Below are 18,799 nucleotides of genomic sequence, written 5' to 3' on the forward strand. Positions count from 1 at the left end.
ACACACACAAGTTAGAATATGTTATGGTGTGGTACCTGTACATATCCTGTGAGAGAATCAAGTTCTCTATCTATGTGTGTGCGCGTGCGTGCGTGCGTGCGTGCGTGCGTGCGTGTGTGTGTGTGTCCAGGAGGGCATGGCAAACAGAAACAAGCTCTTCTCTTCTGTGAGTCATTACCTCTCCCAGCCAGAGCTCATTTTCCACATGGCCGTGGTGTCAAATGCCTTCAAGCCATTCACCAAACTGGTTTTATCTCTATCTTTCTCCTCATGCATCTCAAGACAGAAGCACAAGACCTCCATGATTCAGATAGGCCTACTTCAAATTTCTACAGAAGAAATTTCAATGAAATGAATTAATGCCAATGAAATGAAGAAGGGCAGCAGGGGAGCGCAGCGCACACGACGCAGTCCTCTGTCAGTGCTCATGAGAGGACAAGGACGATCGAAAAGTCCTCACGTGTGGCCAGAGAAGCAATTCATCACAGGATTCTGCCGAGAACTCCCAGGAACATTCTTCAAGGGCCATCTCGTGTGGAACCCTGAGCACCCATAATACCCTGAAGAGATGACTGTACATGCACGGAGCCTGCTGGTGAATAATGGATATGTGCAAATACACACTCACAAACTCTCATGAGTGCGGTTCGTCTAAACAACAACAACATGACCTGAGGGATGCAGGGTGGTTTCGTGCTCCATCAGACAATATTCAAAGAGATGCAAACAAATACATAAAAACAGCAGAAAAAGAAAAGAAAAAAGAAATTAATAATAATAATAATAATATATATAATATATATAATATATATGTGTGTGTGTGTGTGTGTGTGTGTGTGTGTGTGTGTGTGTGTGTGTGTGTGTGTGTGTGTGTGTGTGTGTGTGTGTGTGTGTGTGTGTGTGTGTGTGTGTGTGTGTGTGTGTGTGTGTGTGTGTGTGTGTGTGTGATTTCTGAAGGACCAAGTGATACATGATGACTGAAGCAATGGGATCTGAAAATCACAGCTTTGCCATCAAATAAATAAGTTACCTTTTAAAATATATTCAAATAGAAAAAAAATGTAATCGTAAAAGTATCTCACATTTTACAGTATTTTTGATCAAATAAATTTAGCCTTGGTGATCATAAGATACTTCTTTCATTAAAAAATAGGAATTATTCCAAACTTACTGTACATTACTGGACCAGTACTGTACATGTTAACGTTTAAATAACTAAATGCAATGTGTCAAAATAGGCCAGGCAACTTTTTTATCATGTAATTGAATGACATACTTATTTTACTCTTACTCTTCCAATAATCAATAAATAAATCGCATATTTACAAATAATAGATAGTTTTCTGAACATTCTGAAAAAGAAAAAAAAAGTTATCAATTTGATATACATATTTGTGGCATCAACACAGAAGCAGCTGCTTCACATTATATAACACTTATCATTTTATATAATGTGATTCATTAATGTTATATGCAATATACATAAAGTCTGAAATAGTGAATCCAGCATCTCTGTTGACACACGCGCCTCACCGTGTGGTAATATCGCATAAACGCTTATGAAATATTGCCACTTGTACTCATGCTTTAAATAAACTTTAATCAATTCGAGCTAATCCATTTGCTTGTTTTATAGTAGAGGAGAATATTGCTTGTCCACCCCCACCCGAGACCCGACACACAGCAGCTCAGGGACGAACATGCCGGTCCATTCAGTATTCATTGAGGGACACACACCTCTCCCACAAACACTCGTGAGAGCCGTTTACTCTCATTAAAGTCGACTTCTTAATCCTCAGCTAAAGAGGCGGAGCGCAGGCTTCTGATAAATTCTGTGAACAATCTCGTTCTCTTTCCCTCCCTCTATTTTTATCGGTCCTTTTCTTCATCCCGCTCATTCATCTTTGTTTCCGTCTCCGAGTCATTAAACTGCTCCTCAGCTAACAGTATTTAAAGAAATAACTCGCCCACACTAAATACACTTAACACCTTTGTTCCGCTAGCTTGAGCTGGATTCCATTACTTAGGAAGTTCAAACATGTTCTTGAAAGAAGTGAAATTCTGTGATGTGGCATGTTTGTTGGTGGGCAGGTTTTGTAGTAATTGCAAGTAGTGATGGGTGCTTTCGAAACACGCCTAGTGAAGCTTCGGAAACTTTGTGAATCATTTGTTTCGAACCAGTGATTCGGAGTGCGTATCACGCTGACAAAGTCATGTGATTTCAGTAAGCGAGGCTTCGTAACATCATAACTGTTTCGAAACGTTTCAAAATTTCAATGGTTCGTCACTAGGGGACGATGATCTCTGTGAACCGCTGTGAACCAATGAACCAGTGTCTATATGTTTTTTACTTGATCTTGGATCAGTTTGATTAAGTTGAAGACATTTTTAATGCCATGTTTAAAAATGTTATTGAAGAGTTGGCCTCTTGTTGGCCTGAGTAACCAAGCTCCTAAAATTCAGTAAAATAATACATATTAAACAGACACTTCATATTTATTGATATTAGATGACTTGTTAATTGCATTTAATAGATTGCACTTTAATAAAACATTTGTTATTGGTTTGTAAAAGGTGCTTTTATGCGTGTTTTGGCTGAGCTTTGGTTGCATTTACTCTCCTCTGACCAGAATGCATCACCAATGTGTGACGTTTCGAGCCATTGATTGATTAATCTGAACATAGTGTTTACATGAACACTAAATAAATGATCAGGTTGGTGTGCGTGTTTATATGTCACAAGCTTCAAATCTGATTTAATATTTTCACATGCGCGCAGTTTCCTGATATTGGCACATACTAACCATCAACCTACCACCTTCTTTTCTTTGTTTTAAAAAGCAGACTTTATATTTATCTATTTTAGGTCCTAATTAGGAGACTATGAGCGCATGAAGCTTTGTGCCGTGCTAATTATATTTATCAAGCAGTAAAAACACCCTTTCCCGAGTCCAAAACAAGGCGCCGGATGACATTGTCCTGCTGCACTTCACAGACGATAAGTGGAAGGAGAATTTTAGATTGACATGACAGTCATTTATGACACAATATTCAACAACAACAGCTCATTCAAGGCGTCACACCTCATTACACCATCTGTACGTTATTGCACATGTGCAAAACTTTCGGTTTTAATTCTGATCAAGTGTTTACATGTCCTATCAAACAGATTAGAAATGGTTTAAACTTACCACTTACAATTGGCCATGTGACTTTTTGGTTCCACTTTATTTTGATAGTCCACTTTAAACATTCTACTAACTACAAGTAACTGTGCAACTACATGTCAACTAACTCTCATTAGAGTATTAGTAGACTGTAGTAGACTGTCAGCAGACTGTTAGGTTATGGTTAAGTGTTAGGGTTCGTGTTAGTAGAATATGTTGACTTACAGTTGCCAAGTTACTTATAGTCAGTAGAATATCTGTTAGGGGACCAACAAAATAAAGTGTTAGCAAATATTAAGTTGACAGTCTATAATGACAGTTAGTTGACATGTAGCTGCAAAGTTACTTATAGTTAGTAGAATGTCTAAAGTGGACTATGAAAATAAAGTGTTACCGACTTTTTTATTCCGACTGTGCTACTAGTCAGATTACAAATGGATTATTAGGGTCCATGTAAACGCAGCTACTAAATCATTTTGATTCAAAGTTGATTCAATCGATTGAAAGTAAAAAAAATAAAAAATTCTCTCATCACTAATTGCAAGAGAGAATCCCTTGAACTACTGTTCTCGCCGTGAACGAATACAGGAATTACTGATTGAAGTTGTTCAATCAAGCCGAGACAAGATTATAAATGGTACAAGACCACATAAACCACAGGAGATGATTGCATGTTTTTTTTTGTTGGTAAAAACGTGCTCATTTGTTTAACTTTAGAGATTTCTTCAAATGAAACTCAAATAGCTTGGCTAATATGACGTCCTCACCAGGCTGAAGTCGTGCATAGGCCACAGGAGATGAGCCTCAGCTCTGTAAATACTACAACATTTCCCCTTCACCGCTCTCCTTTTCTCTCCCTCTCTCGATCCGTCTTTCTGCTCTCTCCTGAATACTAACACAGCCCTGGGTCTGTTTGCCTAGCACTGACAGAAACAGCAACATGTCGGTGTGTTTCACCAGTCAGGTGTGTGCGTGTAGTGAAGGAGGAGGGTTTGATATTTACATTCTGGATATATCAGCCACTCTGCACTTCCAAACACACAGAGCTGGCCTTTAAAACCCAGACGTGGATTCATAACGAAAGACAATGGTGGAAGAGATGGGAGGAAAGGGGGATAGTAAAACAACCAGAACAAACAAATGAGTTGCCAAGCAGTTATACAAATCAGAGAGTGAGTAACAGATTTATCTTCTTCTTTTTTCAGCATAAGGGAGACATAATGTATGCAAGTATGCATTATGCAAATGCAGATGTGATGTGGGGCCAATGTAGTTCTCACTCTTATGTTCCTCTAACAGTAATCCTCCATCCTCAAGGGGGCGATAGAGTTACCTTCAAATGTGTGCATTTAAACCTTAAATAATTAAGGTAATACAGGTAATCATTTAGAAGATTACATTCTATGTTCTGTTAGCGCAACTTGTGGCAATGCTAAGAACATTTATTTGTGTTTCAAATACAAAAAGTGATATGTTTCAGAACACAAATTATCTGATATGTTTCAGAATGCAAAGATGTTCAAACTTGAGTCACTAAATGTGTTTTTGTTCACGTATACTGTTCAAAAGTATGGGGTTGTAAAGATTTAAATTTGTAAAAAATAAGTTACTGAGGCTGTATTTATTTGATCAAAATACAGAAATATTGTGAAATATTATTACAAATAACACTTTTTATAATTTATCTTTATAACTATCCAAATAACTAGAACTTTTCTGTTTCAGCATATTTTAAACCTGTGATGATGAATTTGTATCATCATCAGTCCAGGCTTCAGTCACATGATTCTTCAGAAATCATTCCACTATGCAGATTTTTGTGTTCAAGAAACAGATCATTTTGAATGCTAGAGTACCTCAGTAGAGTATATTTCGCCCTGTGATGAGATTTAAAGCCGACATGGATGATCCAGCATCCCACACGAGCAAACTCTGCTCACAGTTTGACCTGAATGCTTCATCTGAATCGGTCACTTGCCTCCTCCTCCACACACACACATACAGTGCACCTTGGGACGGAGCTCAGATGAAATGTGCCTCTGGGTCAGGGTTCTACAATGGGAGGATAACTCAAACTGCACCATGTCATAATCCATTACAGGACTGTTATTGGCTGTGCCGTAAATTGCACAATAACAGCAGGTCCATCGAGTGACGTGCGGCAGCGCTAGCGCAGGCCTGTGATGGACTCTCCAGTATGCCCTGCCGGCTCATTTTATTAAAGCAGATCTTCTAATGGATCTCATGTTACTCACTGTTGCCAGATTCAACAGATCAGCACATTCAAACCAATTATTGATTAATATATAAAACCACATCACCCCTCCAACTCATCTCTCGCTTTCTGTAGCAGTTGCTTTCACTTCTAGAATCCCTTTATAAAAGTGTCCCAAAATAAACAGTTACCGAGTCATTTTTAAAACGGGTGCCTTTTCTATTTTTGGAAGTATTTCCTTGAGATTACGGTTGTATGCATACTTTGTTAATGCCCTTGTGGAAGGACCCTTCTCGAAGGGATTCAGTAGCTCACTTTTGTTTGGAATAACCCTCAGTAGCGTCCTCGTCCCACAGTGCCCTTCATGGGCACAAAACACAATCGAAATTCACCCAGAGAAAAATAAACGTTATTAGAAAATAAGCCAATGTTAGCAACGTTAGTATAGCATGCAAGACGTAGCACCGTTGAATGAGAGCAAGAAGAAACTCAAAAAATAAATATAATGACCTTGTTTTGAAAGTTTGAAAGTCATAGCATGTGAAAGACAGACGAATGAGAGCAAGGAAGTTTTTTTTTTTCAGAAGAACAGGAGTTAGAGAGGGAGAGAGAGAAACAGACAGGAAATATGCTATGCAAAGGTTAGCATACATAGCAAAGTATGACAGAACGACTACAGTTGAATGGGAGCAAAAAACTCTTTGTGAGATCTTGTTTCCTGTTGAAGAAAAAAGTGAGAATTAAAGAAAACTGAGTGCGAGGGAGAGTGTTTCTCATTAGCATGCTCAGTCAGGTACGGCTCTGGTCTGGCTAGCTCAGAGCACATCCAGCTGTAGTGGGGTCTGCCAGCTCCCTCTGCCTGCAGACCCACCCATAATTACCCGCTTTAAGAAGAGGGAAAACGAGGGCATTATGAATTCTTCCCTCCGCCTCTCATCAATGCGTCTGTCCTCATCTAATTAGCGGTCTAACTGATGAAAAATACCCCTGTCAAAATAACTCAAAGAATGACAAAAGTTAACACAGCACGCCATTTACTGCGGCAGTCTCAAAGCACAAAAGCTGTCAGAGAAGAAAGTTCATTGAAAAAAGAAAAAGAAAAAAAGAAAAAAGGAAGATCAGGCAAACAATGGATTAGGTTTTGGGGAGAGTCTCTATTTACATTTAGTTTACTCGGCACCAGTTCGCGGAGAATCAAGAGAGGTAGAGAGATTGGAAGTCAGTTGTAAAATGACAAACAATCCCTTTCTTCTCAATAACAAATCAAACCAATCAGATTTTCTCAGATTTAAAATGTAAGGCTTCTAATTAAGAAAAATTTAATTGATATAAAAGGTACGAAATTCCTGTAATACTTTCCCTGCGTCTGAATATCCCTACTTCCCAACTGTATGGTAGGAGATAAACAGTATGTGAAAAGAGTAGTGATCTGATGAACGCTTAACTATACCATGAGGACACAGATGAGGAGTTGTTACATGACGATTACAACATGGCAGATGTAGTACATCCGGATTAGCTAAACTACAAAGAACATTTATTTTTATTTTTATTTTTTATGTACGTGAAGTAAGTTCTTATTCTAATCTAGTACAAACCCAGACAGTATGCGATGTCAGACACAGCTTGTATGCTGTGTTTATGATTTGGAAATGGCATTGACACCTATTGATGTGGAGGAGACATCGCAAATAAACGTTTCCAGTTGACCTATCCTATTTACAGACATATTGGTCACACATGATTCACATAATTTATTGTGACAAAAATGTACAACAATACGTGTGTATCAAGATGGAAGTGAGTAGTATTCGGCAGGTCATGTGATCTCAACACGGCCCGCCGCATGTACAAAAACCTGGCTTTTCTCAAAAATACTATTAGTTTCTTTAAAAGTAGCATTTTTATAGCGGGAGATAAGTATCACACCTTTAAATGTGAACTATGTAGTAGACTTTTAATTATGAGTTTCTTTAAATGTAATATTTTATAGTGGGAGTTACTTGTGTAGTACTCATTTAAATGTGTTACAGTACAAACTGCATACTGCATTCACACATACACCACAGGAAGTACTTTGTCTGTCTGATTAAGTGTAAATAGCAAACATGAGGGTCGACCTGCTGTGCTCTGCACAACATCTGGAGCGGGTCAACATCTGTGTCCAGGTTGCCAACATTGCTAAACAAAAGCTGGCAGCGTTGAGCTCAGAGCTAATAGAGAATGATGGGAAGGGGGTAGATGATGACGATGAAGGCCTGCGGAGAGGTGAACAGAAGATCTGGGAGACTAACAAGATGCACTGTCTGTTAACAAACAATCGTTCAAATAGAGATTTGACTATGAATGTCACACGGAAAAAGAAGATAATTTGAAGTATAGGCAATTTCAACTGTTTTTGTCCATAATAAAAGTGAAAACCATTGACTTTCAGTGTATGGCCATATATATATATATATATATATATATATATATATATATATATATATATATATATATATATATATATATATATATATATATATATATATTGTTCTGTAGAATAATGAAATGCATTAAGGTTCGGAAGGACATGAAGGTGAGTGAATAACAGAATTTTCATTTTTGCACAAACAGCTCCTTTAAGTGTAAATTTACAGCTCGAAATATCTACGCACTAAACTTATGCAAGCAAATTATGAGACGTGAAAGCATTGACCAATTGATGGCCTTTTTAACAATCAGAAGTGGCACAGCAGAGGTACCATATCAAATTCCATCTTCATACCGCCTTCTATAGAGTTTCGTAGCTGTAAGCTGTTCATTCAAAGGTGGCATCTGGGGATGAAATTACCTTATGTGGGTTGTCATGAAAAGAAAGGAGCAGTACATTTTCCGTCCTTTAAATTAAAACCTATTAAAGGAAGCACTGCTGATAACACAAAGGCTTTAAAATTAATATCCATCGAATAGACAGAGGTTAGCAAGCAGAGATCATAACGCTACTGCAGCCCTGCATTGAACATTTGATAAGTGTCTGTCAAGAACGGTCATACAGAAAATGTATTTTGGGGTCTGGCACACGCTTCCTGGAAGACGATATTGATCTTCTTACAATGTTTTTGATACCATGCTTAGCCAGAGAGCAGCTTCTCCAAGTTCATTAATCATTCAGAGATGCTTGTTTTGTTTACAATCCAAATCTAGCACATTTTTGTGAGAGGCTTTTCAATTTAGATGCCTTAAAGATAATAGTGCTTCACTGCCAACATGCGACTGCTTAAGTGCTTTAAATTACAATGCGTAATGCATCTCGAAACAGAACTTGCATGGTTTTTGGACTGGATTTCAACATCGCTCACCACTGCGCTATTTAAACATCAAATAAATGTAAATCTGCCGGTTTGTGGGTATGTTTAACAGCACATTATTGATGTTGAGATTATTACACAATACTTCACCATGAGAGTGTTTGGCAATGTATAATCAATGAAAGCTTTATAAATGATACAATTTTAAAGAGATATGGTGACTTTCACTACATTTTTGTTATAGATGCCAGAAAAACAATGACGATCTTTGCCAAAGCCCCATCCACAAAGAAACTCAATTGGACCACAATAACAGTGAAGATATGCCTTGAGGTGTTCTGTTAACATCAATTCCACATTGAAATATGTGAGAAACTAACGATATTTAAGTGTAATCTGCCCGAGCTAAATTTGGCCCAGTGGGCCCTGTAGCCCAGAGAAGTCGTGAGACATGTTGTTAGGGGTTTTGTTTGATCAAGCATAATTTCCAGGGCTCTTTAGGGAGCAATAAATAAACTGATAATGGAGCTTGATGCAAAAACGGCAAGGGCTTTGTAACTGGGCAAACCGAGAATGATGAGTAACCGGAGGGTACGAGCGCGGCAGCTTTACAAGGCGCGAACAGAGTAAAGCCACTCGACAGGACGACGAGCCGCTCTCAGAGTGAGGATCATCTGCCGAGTTCATTAAATCTGCCTGCAGGACAAAGTCATCTGTGCTCGTCAACAACATTCTGCTCACAAGAAGCGATAGGTGTTCAGCGACCAAAGGAATTCAGGGCAGTACGTGCTTGAAAACATGAACGCACAACCACCAGAAAACATGTGTGGAGATATAAATACATACGGGTGAGTGTAAACATGCACTTTACGATATCTTGCCATGCAATCACAGTTTTTAAGGCTTAACACTCTAGGACCCTTGATGTGCGTAAGAAACCCACGGGCAGATTTGACTCAAGAACACATGCTGACTCGGTCTACAGTTGCATTGATTTGTGTTTATAAAAAAAAATATTGCCATTAGCAAAACAGGGATTTGTAAGATCGTCTGAACTAGGGATATCAAAAATGCCAGTACTTCTGTACCAAGTCGATATGAGAAAAAAATGTGATACTGGTATTTTATACAGTATCAAGAATACAGACTCAAGCCAGACCCAATGAATAAATTTAGGTATTGTGACAGCCCTGGTCTGAACTAATTTGTGAGTGACATGGAGTGTCTATGACAGGGGTTTTCAAACGGGGGGCCGCAGCAAGTTGGAAAAAAAATTTGTTAATATGAGTATTGTTATAAAATAACATTTTAATAATTTGTTGCATAGCATCTGAACATTATACTTTTAATGCTAATCTTTTAGAGATGAACTGATTGATCGGCTAGTGACCAGAATTGGCCGATTTTCACGTGATTTTCAGTCTGACATAATGCCGATTCAAATGCACTCGGGCGCCGCATGATTAACATCGCGTAACATCAGCATCACACGTGCACACAGAACGCACATGTAGGAAACCTTGTGAATTACGGCCGTTTCAGACCGCGAGCGGCGCGTGAGTAGCGCACATTTTTTTCGCCGTGCATGTTCAGTGAGTGCATTCACACCGCGAGCAGGAGCGTCGCGTGCTGTGAGCAGTAGTGAAGCGGAGGGTTCCGGCGCCGGGTCTATTTTTGCTGCGCTGCTCATGCTCAATTAAAGTGAAAGCACACTTTTGATGGACAAAATAAATATGATTTCACACAAAAAGTACCAAAAATGCACATAATTTGCATGTATAGTGTGTTTTAACAAGAACTTCAGTATGCTTCAAGAAAATGAAGACTCAAAAATATTTATAGAAAATGTACCCATTTAAACTTGTTTTTATTAATCAGTTTGGATAAAAGTGGTGTTTTATAAAAAATATATATATAGAAAATAAATATTTGTGTGTGCTGTAAAGTAGTTAGAAAAAATTTTATCAGAATCGGCTAAAATCTGTATTGGCAGGTCAAACTCAATGACAAATCGGAATTGGCCTTGAAAATTGTAATAGGTTAATCTCTATAATCTTTCTGATTGGCTGGTATCAAACACCATCACATAATCTGATGTTCACCTAGATGTTTTATTTATTTATTTCTACATTTGCCATAGTATTGTCGATGGGTTCAATAACACCTGCAAAAGGGGGGCCTTGGCCAGAACCTAGTGGTATTTGGGGGGCCTTGTCATGGAAAAGTCTGGGAACCCCTGGTCTATGATAAAGAATTTCTTTTAAAAAAAAAATCTAAACTTTCATATGGTTTTGGGGAAAAGAAACATCTTTAAGAAATGTTTTATTTTATTTTTTATACACATCTTAATCATTATTTAAAAAATTTTTTTTAATACATTTACCATTGTAAAAAGTTATTGTTTTACAAATATTCTGAATTAATAATTTTTAAATATCATTAGGCCTACATCACAAGTCACACCATATGACATTTTAAACTAGCCTTGCATTGGCATTAAAAAGGCAAAATTATCAAATATTTTGAGAGACTTGCCAACCTTGACACAGTCTCTCCCCAAATTTTTTTATTTTAATTAAGAAATTGAACACATTCTCATCATAGAAGAGGTGTGTATTCAAGCCACCATATGTATGAAATTCTTTTTAATTTATTTTCTGAATAAATCAATTGATAGGAACAAAAAATGAGCGGCATGTCATTGACTCAAATGCCACTGTAGGAGGTTTTCGGTTCTCTTCGGTAACATTTTTAATTGTTGTCTATTTCTGAATTATCTAGTTTCCTCATAATGTGGCATCATGTTCTCTTCTTTTCACCAGGTTACTGATTAAAACTTGCTAATTAGAATGTACTAATTGCCTGTACTTGTGACTATTGCCTGACTAAAAATAGCATGCGCTCTCTCCCTTTCTCCGCACACAGGCTGATGCCAGAGAAATCTCACGACACAGCGGGCAAACTACACAGATGCCCCAGTGACCCACCCCATCAAACCCCTGACCGAAGCGCACGGAGCATCTCCTGTCTCTGAACAGCAGGGGTTGATGGGAAAGCTTTTAACATAGTTCATTGTTTAGTTTAACATAGTTTAACCTACAGTTCTAGACAAAGCAAGAAGGGTATATTGTAAGAAATTCATAGCAACAACCAAAAAGTAAATAAATAAAAAAGAACATTAATTACAAAAAAAAAATTTGAACTATTGCTGCTATTTTTCAGTAGCACGACCGAAGCTTAGTGTAGCTTTTACAGTAACAAGCTAATTTTTCCAAGAATTAGTGGTACAGTGCAAGATTCTCACTGTTTTTGTTTTTAAGAAAGTTCCTCTTTTTAAATGGTTTCTTGTAGTGTTGCCAAATATTTTTAGTAACTACCTGTAATTACACACGTTTTCAAAAGGGTGGCTTGACTAGTTGAACTACTTTACATCAAGAGTAGCTTACAGCTTAGCAAGCCACAGTACTACATTTGCTTCCCTGAGTCCCTGACACAGGCAAACAATGCCAACATAGACATTCATCCAAACGTGTGCACTAGAGAATGACGACAAATGTCAGCCCACAGGAAATATTTAAATGTAAGACTGTAATTATCACTTGAAAATAGATGTATAAAAACACTAAAACATCAAGATCCTTTGACTGAAGGTGTCTTTGATGTGATAATATATGCATACACACACACACATAAAGGTTGTGACTTCTTACACTACAATCTCAGCTCTTTTCAGTAGAGAATTGAATAGAGTATATAAGCATACACATACCGCCTAATACAAAAAGACTTTACTACCAACACTACTCTGGCCCTGAATGCATTGACTATTCACAATGAATTGCTCATCTGAAAGATGCTTCAGCACCTTAGTGGGACATTAAATGGTGGATGTTAGCAAAAAATACAATAAAGACCACAAGATCACAAAAGTGCAGGTATCCAAGTGTTTGTTGTAGGCCACATCTGTGCAAGGGGCCACCCGTCACACTGGCAAACAACAGAAACCCACGGCAGGGAAAAGGGGAAGCATTTAAAATAAAATAAATATCATTGGTTGCCGCGGGCTTGGTGGCACAGTTAAAGATTAATGCTATTCTTCTTCAAATATTGCTCAGAGGGACAACATGAGTCACTTTCTCAACAGCAAAGCATTCATGAAAGCAAAAGCCAGGGGAGACCCTAAGGCGAGGCCTCTGGGGGTGAGGTGGACAGCTCTGGATGAAAGACCAGCTGTCTATCAGAGGACGTTTATGTGTTTTAGTGGTAGCAGAACACAATGACTGTCACAAAAGAGACATTTAAATGTGACTCTTTCAGAAGTGTCTCTATGTATGAGTGAGTGTAGTTTGCTCACCTGAGTAGGCCCAGTAGGACTCTTCGGCCGCTCTGCGGTGCCTGTCCCCAATTGACCGGTCATGATGCTCAGCTTTCTCCCACTCAGCCATTGCTGTAACAGAAAAATAATGAGAAAGTGTTTAGAGTAAGTGCTCTGATAATGTGAGCTGTGTGGCTTTGAATCTGTTGGCTGATTAATAGAAGTCTTAACTTTCTGTCAGTTCCAAAATCTCCTAAGAGAATTTCAGTTCTTTTATCTTTAACCATGCGTGCTAAATATTGCGTAAATCTTTTTTTGGTTCAGTGTATATCTGTATCCCAATAATAATTAAATTGTATTACCCTACACCCCTCTCTCTAGTTAACTGTATTGAAATAAGTCATTTGAAAATCCATATCGGTTGACTATAAGAGCCCTAGTGAGAACACAAGCATACACAAATCATGAGGGTCAAACTACAGTTTAAAACCTGAGGCACACAAGCAAATCACAAGACTCAACCTCATACACTCACACACACAAAAGAAGTAACACACCAGCCTGCGATCTCTGGCTGAACCAAGTCATTAAATCCTGTATAAACCAATCTGGCTCAAAAAACTCTACTCCATTAGAGAGAAAAACAGCCCCCCCACACAGCGGTATTTACAGCCTGTCTGCTCTGGGATCAGTTTTCCCTCCCTCATTAAACATGTATGAGGGGCTAAATAAATAAACAAGGCCTGATTGGCCGGTGAGTGGAAGGCTAAAGCGCTAAGTACAGAGGCAAAGAGGCTGCGGACAAGGCGCTGGCAGCCAGAGACGGTGAGCTGTTTCACTGCTCCGTCAGAGACACCAAGGCAACTGTGACCCACAGGTAGGCCGAACTAATCTAGACTCAACCCAACAGGGGTTCTAGACCCCTTCGCCTACTTGCTCAGGGCTCTAAGGCTCATATTAGCTGTAAAATTACAACACCAGAGGATTGGGGTGCTACCAGGAATCCAAACCTCTTGGTCGTCAAGGATGCCAGAGATATGGCTGTGTTGAATGAGAATTTATTCTGACTGGGTACAGGGGCTGGAGGGGTTAGGAAGCATGGCACACATCCCAGCACCCTGTGGCCTCTGTGTGAGTTTATCAGAGGCGATCTCAACCCCTCGGCTCCTGGCTGTGGGATGTCGGGGATGCACTGGAAGGTGAAGAGACGACGTGAGATCAGCCTCATAGCTGTCGTCCACGTCCAAACTCTAAAAACTCACTATGGCAGGACTTGGGGCTGACTGCCATTTTAAATCTAGACTGACACAAAAAATTAGTTACTAGAAGAGAAGGAAGAGAATAGCTGAAGAAAGCACTAAAATGACTAAGGAAGGACTAAAATCACAGCAAGATGGTAACGAGAAACGGGCCACGTTTTTTTGTTGTTGTTTTTTTTTGCAAGCCTGCCGATGTGCTGACCACACTACGGTAACAAGGACACACTGCCTAAAAGCCATCACTCAAAACATAATGCAATTTACAAGGCCCCTCTCTCTCTCCAAGCATGCTGGGTAAGTATATTCTGATATGAACAATGGGTGACTTTTTGTTTCAATGACAAACTGCCTTCTGCTCTTCGCTGCTCTAATTCTTCAGGATAGCGGCTCGGGCATGGCAGTGAATGCCAATGAGAGGGTATGCTATGGCCTCTCTATGAATTACATTATTGATTGCCGATATTCTTTGAACAGAAAATGTAATTATGCAATGCGGCATGCCAGGCTTAGTCGCTATCCTCCCGATATGTCACTCACGCTCCTAGTCTCTTTCCCTCAATCATTCCCTCCCACCCTTTGTCCCCCTCCATTCATCAATGAAGCTCTCCCCCTCTCTCCAACACTCCAAAACTTACTTCCTGGGAGTAACTCTTGGAGAGACTCGGGATGCCCCTTTAGCTGCTCTGAGGAGACTACATCAGTAGCAGAGTCAACCTCTTTGAGATACGTGCCTTCTTGGTTTATGTCTTTCAGAGATCTCTTCCAAGTGTGTCTACTTTGCCAGTTCTGGCTGTTTACTCACTTGATTCAAGGAGAGCTTTCCCGTCAGCTCTTACATCATTACACAAACACCTGTGACTACACATCGTTGTACCCTAGGGCCTCTTTCTCAACTCCAGATGTCTTCAACAATGGAGCATGAATGCTTTAAACAACCAAATAATTGGACAAGAGAACCTTGTCCAATTGCGGCTCAAGACTTAAACAAATAGAAGCACAGTGTTCCAACCTAACAGAGCCGCTATGGGAAAAGTTGTCAGGGCTCTGTGACACATAAGGGGCTACCTGGAAACAGATAGCCGGAGAGAGACATTCTAGGAAAGCAAAATGGAGAGTTTAAAGAATGGATGGAAAAATATCATTCAAGTTGGACAAACATTACCCAATATCAAGAACTTAGGGTTAGGTTATCATGTCTCTTCCACCGAACTGCAAAGTAACCAAAGAAGATGTAATGTGTTTCATAATTATTTCCCTTAGCACTGGCCTGGCTCACCATTGGGCTGACTGGTTATTGCTCTTTTTACGGTTCTGTACTGATCCAGGCTCATGATCGAAACATGGTTACAGTTTATTTTTCTATTGTGGTGCTGCAAAATAAGAATTAGAATGTACAATCGTGAGTCACAGCAGTTTTAACAGCATGGTTCTCCTGTCCTGTAACGATTAGCTAACTGTACTGAGAAATACATTAATGAGTGGTTTGTAATCACACAACACTGAAACGGAAATGCTACTGGTCCTGTTATTCATTAATTCAAAAAAGAATAAATATATAAAAATAAACATGAATTTGGTCAAATTTTGCAGCAATTTCATCCTGACAGTATGACGTTGAAACACACACACACACACACACACACACACACACACACACACACACACACAGAGAGAGAGATGTCAAATTACTTACAAGAAAAGGAAAATGTCTAATGAAGTGCACACACTGACAAGTATGACAGAGCTAGGTCTCACCATTTTGATTGCTTTATTTCCTTGGTATATGAGGCAAGCTAAAAACAATAAGTTTGACACCCTCTGCCACTGGATGGGGTACTGATACAGAGAAAAGGCCATCTCTTGCCCTTCTTTAAAAGCGTGAGGGGAGAACCGAGGAAAGAGAAACTAACTACGATTATCAAGAGATACCAAGAATGACCAACCACCCCTGGAACAACTCATAGCCAGATAACGTATTTCGACACAAACACACGTACACACACACACACACACACACACACACACAGACAGATCTACACACAGCATCCCCTATCCTCCAGACCCTGTCCAAATCAATCAGCATCAATTCAGCCCAATATGCACAAAGAGCCTTTATACACACAGACGCAACACACGATCAAGAGAATGCATGAGACTGGGCAAACATCACACACAAACACCAAAAGAATGTCATATTGTTCAAAAACAAGCAACATCGGCTTTAAGCACAATCTTTCAAAATCTAGAATCAACTGCGAGTCAATGCCAGTGTACTCTTGCCTTCTGTGATCAAATCTCCGGCGCCAGGGGTTCCATCTAGCCCGGCTCTTCTAAATGAATTCTGACGTAATTGATTTACATCCCTCTATTAGAGCTGCAGAGTTTTATGAGGAAGATATTGGGAGTTGACATTTTTGTCAGGCTGTCTCCACAGAAACAATGATAGAATGAGGAGAGTTATGAGGGCTTCATTTTCAGACACGGATTCCGGAACTCTCAATGAGAGAAGTCTCGGAGGAGCCATGCGATGTCTTCTAACTGCCACTCTGAGATTGCTTTTGTGGAGGATGGGCCAAATCATTGCTTAATGAAAGTATGTGTCAAAAAAAGTTTATTTTCAATGAAACCATTCAAATATTTTGGTCTCTATCTATGCTAACTACAATCAGTGCTCAAGAAAGCTTTGTACAGATTATTATACTGTATTGTGAAATGTGGAGAATGAAACGAAAGAAATTGTTACCATGGACGTGCTATTTGTAAATTAATTTAGGCTAAACAGTGTTAGCAGACTGAACGATCATAGTCACACACACAAATCCTTGGCAAACTGACTAGATAATGAAAAATGTTAATAAATTCCCAGCTTTGTACCAAACCATTTTTTTTTTTTTTGTAAAAGTCCATCATTCTCACACGCCATGCTAGCATTTAAGCTAATGCTGTCATCACCTGTGGAACACAGGCTTCTGACAAAAGACTTCTGCTGACCCTGAAATCCACTCAGTATTTTCAGAGTTACACAAAAACAGCTGTGCTCTGCCTGATTGGTAAGTTTATACAAGAAAAGAATCAGATATTTATTGGATGGGTACTGTAATGGCTCGTTTCCACTGAGCGGTACAGGAGAGTACATTACAGTACGATTTGGGACGGTAAACCCTGATCTGGCCTGCGTTTCCACTGCCAACAGCACCCTTACCTGGTAGGCATGGTGAAGCGATCAACATCATTCTCGCGTGAAGAAGAAAGCGGTCCCAAAAAAGTGGTGCGGTTCAATATTTTGGTACCATTCACAACTTCTGACAATCGAAACGGAAATAATTGCGTACCGTACTGTACTCTACCGTACCGCTCGGTGGAAACAAGCTATAAGTTTACACTTGCAAGGAGTTTGACTCTGAGAATTTGAAATTCATACTTTTTAAGTGTTGGTTAAGTGGCCAACCAAACTTTCTGCCGCAACTGTGTGTAAAATGAACAATAGAAAAAACATAGAACTGCATAAAGTAGTATGTAGGTATTTAGTGTGCAAGATTCTAGATTCAGTAGTGCTGTTATTCAGTTATTAATGTTCAGTTATCAATGGTAACTTCAGCCTGAGGGTAAAATCTGTTCTCATGCTTAATTCTTTCAATTAGATAGTTTTGAATTTTAAGTTTGCACTGACTTCATTGAAATGCACATCAGGCATTCACATTCATGCACTTAACCTTGATTTTGCTTTTGTCTTTTTGGACAGGAGGGGTCAGCATGCGTATGTGTGTCCTAATGGACTCATTAATATTCTCCTCCGTTCTCTCCTGAAGGGCATTCACCCTGTGGGCACATCCAGGACATATACCACTGTCCAATGTGACGATGCACATGCTTTTACACACTTGGAGCAACATCTGTCGCCTAAATCTGCTCAGAAATGTGAGAGGGCAGCAAATACAGCGAAAACACACTAGGAGAGATGGAAGAAACAGAGATTAGGGCAAGTTTTGAGTATCAGAAAAACAAAATGGCTTCAATCCCTTTACCTATAAAACCATGCTGCACTTCTCAGGTCAAGCAGAATAAGCCTGTATACAACAAAGTACCTATCATGCCCGTACCATGGTATTTTATTAACGTGACAATGGTGCATGACTCAGTGTTCAAAAAACCATGTACCTGTCAGTAGAACTATCAGAACTGACTCAAAATCTCCTGATGTACAGTATAGACTTAATATCTCAGTCTATATCAATTCTCTTGTGACTTAATCCAAATATTTGGCTTCATTTTGATGCAAATTACAATGATGAAAAATCGATAATGTGCAACCTCTGGCACAGAGAAATCTCCTTTTAGCAAAATTAACTTAAAAGCACTATACATTTTGAGTGGAATAAATTCAATATTTGAGACAGGCTCTGAAACAGCTCTCTTTAAAGTAACTTACTTTACTTTCAGTATAGTACCATCTGACTGCAGGAATCTCTATTGCCCCTTTTATCCAAAATGGTATCACTCTCAAAACACCTCACGTTTTCTCCGACTTGAGAGCCGTACAATTACGTAACTGA

The 18,799-nt window shown here is 39.2% G+C and overlaps 1 protein-coding gene and 1 long non-coding RNA gene across 2 annotated transcripts in view; one reads left to right on the plus strand and one right to left on the minus strand.

Moving 5' to 3' along the window:
• ptprga (protein tyrosine phosphatase receptor type Ga) overlaps nucleotides 1-18,799 on the minus strand; it is a 259,858-nt gene that overhangs the window by 190,264 nt on the left and 50,795 nt on the right. The window contains exon 2 of the mRNA XM_082156366.1: nucleotides 13,027-13,119. Within this exon, the coding sequence (XP_082012492.1) occupies nucleotides 13,027-13,119 (93 nt within the window). The remainder of the gene's footprint in view (nucleotides 1-13,026; nucleotides 13,120-18,799) is intronic.
• Nucleotides 7,898-11,070, plus strand: LOC309488373. Its single transcript, XR_014202095.1, has 2 exons — nucleotides 7,898-9,908; nucleotides 10,925-11,070. It is a non-coding gene; the product is annotated as an uncharacterized lncRNA (long non-coding RNA).

The sequence above is a fragment of the Leuciscus leuciscus genome (genome assembly GCF_965113295.1).
Source record: "Leuciscus leuciscus genome assembly, chromosome: 23".
NCBI classification, from domain to species: Eukaryota; Metazoa; Chordata; class Actinopteri; order Cypriniformes; family Leuciscidae; genus Leuciscus; species Leuciscus leuciscus.